Source organism: Octopus bimaculoides, chromosome 13, assembly GCF_001194135.2.
Source record: "Octopus bimaculoides isolate UCB-OBI-ISO-001 chromosome 13, ASM119413v2, whole genome shotgun sequence".
NCBI lineage: Eukaryota > Metazoa > Mollusca > Cephalopoda > Octopoda > Octopodidae > Octopus > Octopus bimaculoides.
In genome coordinates, this window is record NC_068993.1 from 37,781,729 (window position 1) to 37,791,607 (window position 9,879).

General features: G+C 32.2%; 1 protein-coding gene across 9 annotated transcripts in view; it reads right to left on the reverse strand.

Moving 5' to 3' along the window:
- Positions 1–408: 408 nt before the first annotated feature.
- LOC106869449 (transcription factor SOX-5) overlaps positions 409–9,879 on the reverse strand; it is a 681,185-nt gene continuing 671,714 nt past the window's right edge. For 7 of the 9 annotated variants that reach the window (XM_052972434.1, XM_052972436.1, XM_052972437.1 and 4 more), the window contains 6 exons: positions 9,598–9,820; positions 8,100–8,270; positions 7,360–7,465; positions 6,802–6,935; positions 4,307–4,381; positions 409–1,304 (listed from right to left, as the gene is read on the reverse strand). In XM_052972434.1, coding sequence (XP_052828394.1) covers positions 1,063–1,304; positions 4,307–4,381; positions 6,802–6,935; positions 7,360–7,465; positions 8,100–8,270; positions 9,598–9,820 — 951 coding nt within the window. In that variant the 3' untranslated portion in view covers positions 409–1,062. The remainder of the gene's footprint in view (positions 1,305–4,306; positions 4,382–6,801; positions 6,936–7,359; positions 7,466–8,099; positions 8,271–9,597; positions 9,821–9,879) is intronic. The other 2 variants (XM_052972432.1, XM_052972439.1) reach the window with 2 other exon arrangements.

Below are 9,879 nucleotides of genomic sequence, written 5' to 3' on the forward strand. Positions count from 1 at the left end.
ATAGAGACAAGTAACGGAGTCATAGATGGCACTGGCATTAAAGTTAAACCAAGAACCAAATTGCATTCTTCAACTTCTGCCAAAAGAAATAAAAAAAACAAAACAAAACAAAACCAAATGATATGGGAGGTGGGGGGAGAATAAGAAAAATGTGTTTTTTTCTTGTTGAACAGTTTTGTTTTCACTGTCTCTCTGTTATTTTTTTAAACCATAATTCAATTTCATTGTTATTGTTTTGCTTTTTCTTAATATAATTTTTTTTCAATTGTCTTTTTCTTGTTTTAGTTTTTTAATAACTTTTAATTTGCATTTGTCACTGATTTTATTTTTTTATTCTTTGTCTTTCTGGAAAAAAATTATTCCTATTTCTTCTTTTTTGTTTTTTGAATAATAATAAAATAATAATAATTATTATTATTATCATTAATTTTATTATTTTTATTATAATTTATTGATATTATTTATTTAGATTTCTTTTTAAAGTTTAACATTCTTTTCCATTTCCAATCATCTCTTTGTCCACTTATAAATCTTTTTTGTTTATAATTGCAATTGTTTTAATAATAATAATAATAATAATACCAATAATAATTATTATTATTATCATCATTACTTAATTTCTTAAATTTCTTTCATTTATTTGTTTGTTTGTTTAATAGAAGAAACCAGTTCCAATAGTCTGGAAGAATATATATATATATATATGGATGATCTGTCAATATATATGTAAATATATATATAGGCATTTCTGCTTGCACATACATGTGAATGTACAAATCTGTTAATGTGTGTGTATATATGCATACATATATATAGATGTATGTATATTTATATATATACTTACATACACACACACATATACAATATTTTATCTTTTTTTTTCTTTCCAAATGTCATGTTTTTCCCTACTTTTTTGTCATGGCCTGCTCAGAGTTTCAGTCACCTTGGGCCATATTGTCAAATCAGAGAGCACAGACGGACAGACACACACACACACACTGACAGACAGACAGACAGTCAGTCCTATTAAATTCAGGTTCTGTTGTGTATTGATGTTGTTGGCTATGATACAGATGCTGCAACTTCGCCGAGCTGCATGTGTGAACTATTGCTGCCAGCCGTGCTGTATGAAGCGTCCAGACTCACATCGGACATAATATCGTTAATGTCGCTGCCATCTCCATCTTCACTGTTTGTTTCATCAGATTTGAGTTTACCCTGGAATTCTGAATCTTTGCCATCTTTACCAGACATATTGGACCCTAGTAATTGGTTGGTGTCATAGGGTGAGCTATTTTCACTTCCTGCAGAAATAAATAAATAGATAAATAAATATTGATGAGGTATTCTCGGTTATAAAATGAAGAAAAGACTAATTTACAAAATAATGCATATATATAAGATATATAGCTTAATCCTTTAGAATATAAGCCAATCATATCCAGCCAAAATATCCTATTTGTTTTATGTTCAAACTGACCAAATCCAGTCTTTAACACCTACCCTACATTGTCATGTTAAAAGTAAACAATTCAATAATCGAACTGGTGGCACGTAAAAGCACCCACTACACTCTCAGAGTGGTTGGCGTTAGGAAGGGCATCCAGCTATAGAAACTCTGCCAAATCAGATTGGAGCCTGGTGTAGCCATCTGGCTTGCCAGTCGTCAGTCAAATCGTCCAACCCATGCTAGCATGGAAAGCGGACGTTAAATGATGATGATGATGAAATCGCAAAGCTACAAGATAATACATGATGAATACATAAGCATTACATTTGACAAACTAATCTGAATGCTAAAGGGTTATATAAGTTATGCAAAATATATAATTTAATCCATTAGCATCGAAACTGGCCATATCTGGCCAAAATGTTCTATTTGTTTTATGTTCACACTGGCTAAATCCAGTCTGTCACACCTACCCTAAAAGGAAACAATCCAGTTATCAAAATCTCAAAACTACAAGATAATGCATGATTAATTCAAAACAAGGTGAATACATAAGCATTACATTGGACAGAGTAATCTGAATGCTAACGGGTTAAATATATTGACTCTATAGTTAGAAGCATCTGTTTCATTTCTCACTCAGAATCTACATCAGGAGATATTTGTCTCCTGATGAAGGTGTTTGTAGGACCAAAACAGGTAAGTCTACAAAGAATTAAATATATTGACTCTATAGTTAGAAGTATCTGTTTCATATCCTACTCAGAATCTTCATCAGGAGATATTTGTCTCCTGACGAAGGTGTTAGTAGGATCCAAAACAGATAAGTCTACCTGAAAGAGCACTGTGCAAATAAGAAAATAAGTAACTGAATAACTAAACAGACATCAATTCCAGTTATTCATTTAACTCTTTAGCATCCAGAATACTCTGTCAAAACTAATGCTTGTTTATTCACATTGTTTTGCATTAACCATACAATATATCATAACTCCAAAATTTCAATGACGTGATTGTTTAGTTTTAGAATGACAGTAAGGTATGAGAGTCCAAATTTGGCCAGTTCGAACAAAACAGGTAGAAAGAGTTAGCATTCAGATTATTCTGTCAAATGTCATGCTTATTTAGTCACATTGTTTCCAATTAATGATGCATTATGTTATAGCTTTTGAGATTTCAATGATGAAATCATTTATTTTTATAATAACATTATAGGTTATGTATGAGAGGCCAGATCTGGCCAGTTTGAACATAATCCTAAAGGTTTAATGCTCCTAAAAGCAGCCAATCTGAGAACACTTCTATGAATATATTCATATTTAATTTAAAGTCTCGATCAAATTTTATTACAACATAAAACGATAATGTGAAAATTCAGAGCTAAAACATCAGACATGATATATGATATTTTTACTAAAGACTTCCAAAATCTTAATTATATAAACAATTAATTGAAACATTTGGATGGTTTGCTCATTAGAAATACAGTTACAAAAGGGTTGGGCACATCTTAAGCCATATCTATTTCTTAAATGGAAGTCACATGCAACAAATACACTCACAAACATGAATCATAGTAAAGTATTTATTATACATTCACATATACACAATACAAAAATTACAAACAAAACATAAAAAGCTGGGACAATTTTTCATAAACCAGAGTGAAAACTGAATCCACAAATTATTCTCATCTTTCTAATACTATTCCATATTCCACAAAGAGATCAAATAGTTTTAAAAGAATCAAGGATAGTGTCTAGATAACTAGTTCTCAAATAGAGTCTGTTTGGACCCCACCCCCCTTGCAGGTCCATATGAAATTTTATTGTTAAAACGTATGAGCAATAAATTGTTTATACTTCTACAATATACAAAGAATTTTAACAATATTTTTTATTTAATTCCTAATACTTAATTATAAAAATAGGATGTTTTTAACATAGGGGTCCAGCAGAGTAAAATTGGAACCAAAGGGGCCCATAGGTAACAAAATAGTTGAGGATCACTGGTTAGTTGTACAAACTGATTTTGGGGACGATCTGAACTATGCCAACTGTTTACTTACATTCCATTTGAGATCAGTGTATTTATTGGGTGTCTAATCAGCTGTTCTTCGTCCAGCCCTTTTTTAATGTGGAGTAGTTCTAAATTTATTCTGTAGCAAATGAGCCCTCATACACCATTGAAATAGATACAATGGATGCTCGGCTTGAATTGCTTTATATTAACGTTTGTGGGACAAGAATATGGTAGACAGGGAGTAAATTCCAGAGGATTCACATACTGGAGAGACAGGATTGAGTGCAGGGGTTAACACGAGGCCTGAGACAAGAGACACTGAATGTGTGACTAGAGGAAAAAATTGGTTCTTCTGAGGAGCTTGGGTTGTGATGGTATTGAGATGGAAAATCATAGGTAGGGATGAGATACTGGGGGAGAAAGGGAAAGAGTTAGTGCAGGGCCTGAGACAGGAGATGAATGTATGATAAGAAAGAAAAAAGTGTACATCCAATGAGCCTGGATAGATATGATTGTCAGACAGGAATCTCAATTAAGAACTAAGTTCCAGAGGTTTGACAACCAGGAGGAGAAAGAACTAGGTAGAGGGGTTAGTATGTGGTCTGGGATGGATGGCACAACAGAATATATGATAAGAGAAGGAAATAAATACATCAAGTACGCTTGATTTTGAAATGGTATATAACCAGTTAGCTCCAGCTAAACCAATGAATGGTTCAATAATATTTACAAATATCAAAGACATTTCAGGAAAGGAAAAAAAAAGGGGGAGGGTGTAACAGGACAAGAAATTCAAACAATGCCAACTACACAAGCAAGAAAATAAAATCTTACCTGGCCAAAGAGTGCCATATTTACTATTTTCTAACGAAATTTCATTTCCTAGAGATTTGTTCAGCATTGCCACATCTGTTAAGTAAAAGCAATGTGGATAATATATATATATATATTGCTCTTATATGTTATGAAGCATAGGGTGTGTATTACATGCACACTTAGATATATATATATATATATATTTACATGGGTCTGTATACGTGTAGTCTATACATACATATAATAATACAATTACATATATGCACACATACACAAATACACACATGTATAAGCCGAAAGACCAGTTCTTTACTACAGCACTACAGTATAAAATGAGCAAGGCATAGGACTCTAGCAGAAGGGATGGGGCTTCACTAACAGACACAAAAGAAGTGAGGTTTTGTGGCAATGCTTATAGGAGGACTCTTAGAAAAATCTACTTTATAAAAGACAACAAAGCAATTTTCTCTAACAGGAGAATTAAGCATGGAGACTTTTATGAAATGATGCATCTCCTAATGTTAAATTTAGGGGCCTTTTCTCTAACCCTCTTCCTTTCCCTAATATAGCAACCATCATCCTGACATGGTCTTCACTTTATTGTATACACACATATATATGTATATATGTTTGTATATATGAGGATGTTAATATGATGTGATAAAGGATCTGTTTGCGAATATTGAACTTAAGGAAGTCTAAAGGATGGATTTGTTCCTCCTACGTTATGTATGGTCAGAGTTAGTAGGAAAAGAGGGTGAGGGAAAAACAAACACAACTAAAACAGAAAATAAAACAAGAAGACATGCAAAAAGAAAAACTAAAAATACAGAGTCAAACACACACATATAAAAAATAAACTCATCAAATACACTATTTGTTTCAATTAATTCTTAATATAATGAAGAATTTAATAAAGTAACCGTCGTAATTAACCTGGTGTTTGGAATGTAAATTAACATAAATTTTGATGTAGGATTCTAGTTTAAATTACTTTAAAACAGGGAATTTGTATGATTGAACTGTGGAGGGGTCTCAGATGAGATGGTATCAAAAGGGGTTCATAGGATTCCACAGCTTTTACCATTGTTGGCCAGATTTCTTTATAAAAGACATTACCTATATTTTTGAATTAATTTTGAAAATAATCGACAATCTGGAAGATTGTACTAAAATATGTAATTATTTTCCTTTATTATGGTTGAGATTCGGAACATGAATTCATTAAAGAGTTTTTATAACGACAAAAATTAAAATCATAAAGGGGTAGTGGCAGTTAATTTCAAAATAAACTCTTTAAAATAGATTTTGTATCATAGAACTACAACAGATTTAGTACAGAAGAAGTTTTAAAGATATTGCAAGGATCAAATAAAGAGGCTTATATACATCATCTATCTATTATTCTATTTAACTTTTAGATGTGCATAATCACTACTAGTTACTGTATGAGAACATCCATATCTGCTCCTGCCCCTCTGTATGTATATATATATATATATTTCAAATTTTTTATATATATATACGTAATTCTGCAATTGAGGAAAAAGGAGCCGTGATGTAAGGTGTTGTGTCCAGTTGTTTTACTTGTATATTGTATTATATCACTCTAAACTTTTTATGTTCTCTATATTTTTTTCCTTCCTCTCTATATGTAAAACAAACATCCTGATGAAGGGAGTGTCTAATCTCTAATACGAGTACAACACCATATTAATAGACACATCTCAGAAACGGTCCGTAGATGTATACTTTTAACTTAACTTTTATATTATATGTTGTTTTTTTTAAAATCCTGTCCTAATGTACACGTTTTTAATATAATACATGTAAATTTATAACTTCATCATACCGTATATATTTACCCATTATATGTTATATCATAATGTACGTTTACACATCGTAATGTTTTAACTTTAATTGTCATATTTTTATACAACTTAGAAATCATGCATATTTATAAATATTTTTTTAATAAATATTTTGAACATTCATGATATTTCTAAAGTTTTTATTGTTGTATTTGCTTGTCTTTTTACCGTACCTTTTAGACACTTTAGAGACTGAATACTATAAATTCATTTATTGATTCTTGAAGGAATTGAACACACATATTGTATCTTGCGTTGGACATATGGTATTATTCCTGTGATTTTCCACCCTTATGTATCCATTTTTACTATAAGATATATATATATATATATATATATATCCATGTCAGCATTTACATATAAGCATACTAAGACAGCTGTAGAGGGTAAGACACAAATTAGCCATTCAAAAACAACACACAAAGACTGTTCACTTCATGTAAATATTTATTGTTTGTAATAAGGTGTCTAACATTTCGTCACTCAAAGCCGTGTCCCAATCACTGACAATAAGTGGGTTACATTTTTAGATGCAGCATGCATTTGTGAGTTTTATCTGACAAAAACTCTGACACCATATTACAAACAATAAATGTTTAAGCAAAGTTAATGGTTTAGTAATTTTATTGTAGGAGTATTTACCTTCCACATAAGTTGTTCCACTTTCATTGTACCAAACTCGTCGGATGTCTTGTCTTCGACTTTTCATCAAAGCTTTATATTCTGATATCCGCAGTTTCTTCCCATCTACTATGCATGTTCTTTTTGGCCTTGGTCTGCAAAAATGTGAGTGGAATAAAATTTTAAATACATTGTCAGAGTGACCCGCTAATAATAACATCTTTGAATTATTTTCTATCACATATTTGATAAAGGAATACTTCACCAAAATATAAGAGAAGCATTAAATAACCTACGTATGGTATTATAAGTATTGGCATCATCTTGTATATTTTGCCTATCATCTAACCAGCACTGCTTAAAGTTTTTTTTTTTTCAAACACACTTATGTCAAGAATTCATTACAAAAATGGTAAATAAAGTCTATGACACAATACTGAATTATTATCTCCATATAGGAATTGGTCTGAATATTATTAAAATGAATACATTAAAAATAGTGGAAGCCATACTTTATAACTGAGCCTTGTTTTTTGTTACAAATAACTGAATTATAGCCAAGATATGAATAATACTTACCGATACCGGTAATCTGGATGTTTCTCCATATGTAACTTGCTTAGACGAGATTGTTCTTCATAATACGGTTGTTTCTCAGCATTAGACATAGCTTTCCATTTGGCCCCTATCAAAAAAATAACATGTAAAAATAAATAGCTAAATAAATAAATAAAAAGGTTAAAAAGATCTCTGAAGTTATCAAACTGATCGAAAGTAAATTTCAAAGACACAACTAAGAACCTTCAATAAAATTTTCTGATCATTTTATCAAAAATTTACTCCCCTAACCCAACTTTGAAGCACATGATTATTGTGTAAATACTGAATCTTTAAGAAAAGCCAAGGAGCCATTTTGAAATGTTTCATACACACAGTAATGGAAACAAACATGATATCTTTTATTTCTTTCTGTTTCAATAACTGTAAGCTTTGCACAGGTGTATGTACAATGAATACATTGATTTACATACGACCTCAACCTCTTCTTGCTTGCTATAAATTGTTTACATATTTCAATCCATCATTAATCATCATCATTTGATGATGATGATAATGATTAAAGATGTTATTTCCATTTCTGCATATCTTACTTATCTATCTCTACATTCATATTAAAAAAAAAAAAAAAAAAAAAAAAGAAAATCCCCAAAATAAAAATGTCTATTTAAAAATTTTAAAGGTTTATAAGCTCCCCAAGTAAATTTTCTATACATATATGAATAAATAACAGAATAATGACAGAGAAATAAATGACTTACCCAAAATCTTGCTAATGTTAGAATTATGCATGTCAGGACATGCTTTCAGAATTTTCCTTCTCTCTTCTCTTGCCCACACCATGAATGCATTCATTGGTCGTTTTACATGGGGCTTGCTTGGGTCAGGCTTCTCTTTATGAGCACGGATGATTTTGGCACCAAACATTTTGCCTGTAATTTATATATTTCATATTGTAAATGCAGTCAACTGAATTTCCTTGATGTCTGTGTTACAACAAAATGGCATTTTATAAATATCTATATACATAGGTGCAGGTGTGGTTGTGTGGTAAGAAGTTTGCTTTGCAACCACATGGTTCTGTGTTCAGTCCCACTGTGTAGTACCTTGGGCAAGTATCTTCTACTATTGCCTTGGGCCAACCAAAGCTTTGTGAGTGAATTTGTTAGACGGAAACTGAAAGAAGCCTATCACATATATGTGCATACAACCAATGTTGGTGTGTTCATGTCCCAGTAACTTAGCAGTTTGGCAAAAGTGACTGATAAAATAAGTACTAGGTTTACAAAGAATAAGTCCTGGGATCAATTTGTTTGACTAAAACACTCTTTAAGGAAGTGCTCCAGTCAAATGATTGAAACAAATAAAAGAATATATACTTATATGTATCCTGGCATGGGAACATAATATTTTTATAGGCATGGACATGGCTGTGTGGTAAGAATGTTGCTTCCATCCACATGGCTCTGTGTTCAGTCCCACAGAGTGGCACATTGGCCAAGAGTCTTTTACTATAGCCTTAGTGGATTTAGTAGATGGAAACTGAAAGAAGCCAGTTGTGTATAATCATATCTGTGTGTGCGTTACAACTGGTGTTGGTTTGTTTACATCCTTGTAATTTAGCATTTTGGCAAAAGAGTCTGGTAGAACAAGCACCAGACTTTACGCGCATAAACTTTTCCAGGAATAACACCAATCCTAAGTCAAGATAATGATAATAATAATTCTTTCTACTATAGGCACAAGGCCTGAAATTAGACTAACCCCAGTATGCAACTGGTACTTAATTTATTGACCCTGAATGGATGAAAAGCAAAGTTGACGCTGGCAGAATCTGAACTCAGAATGTAGCGACAAGTGAGATATCGCTAAGCATTTCATCCAGCATGCTAACGATTCTGCCAGCTTGCTGCATTAATAATAATAATAATAATAATAATAATAATAATAATAATAATGTAATGAGTTCTTACACAGCACAAGGCCTCAAATTTTAGGGGCAACTATGGTTGATGACAAATGGCATCAATACTGAATTGGAACAATTTTTTTTCTTGCTGGAAATATATGCAGTAAAGTCAACTTTGGCTGTGGGTGTTTGAACTCAAAATGCCAAGAGATGCAATTAACTATGAAATGATATTTTCTCTGCTGCTGCTTCACCGTTTCTACCAATTCAACACCACAGGCACCACCATTCTGCTGATCCTATCACAAGCACAATAGCTAAGGAAATTATTCATTACAGGAGGTACTTACTCTGCAAATGTTGGACATAGGTGTGATTCTCTTCATGGGCCATCTCTGCTGGCATCATAACCCTGTTGTCTTTGCATGCAGCCAGCTGCGATAATTGTGGCATTGTTGTTGATGGAACTGCATACATGGGTAAGTGCATTGGAAATACTTGGTTGTTAACAGACTGAGAGAGCTGTCTGACGAGAACCTCTTGGACCAAACTGTCCTGTGAATAGAAGAAATCCTAAGAAATTGTAATAAAGTAACTGTACATTTTTACGATGGACCGGAGGAGGGGGTGGG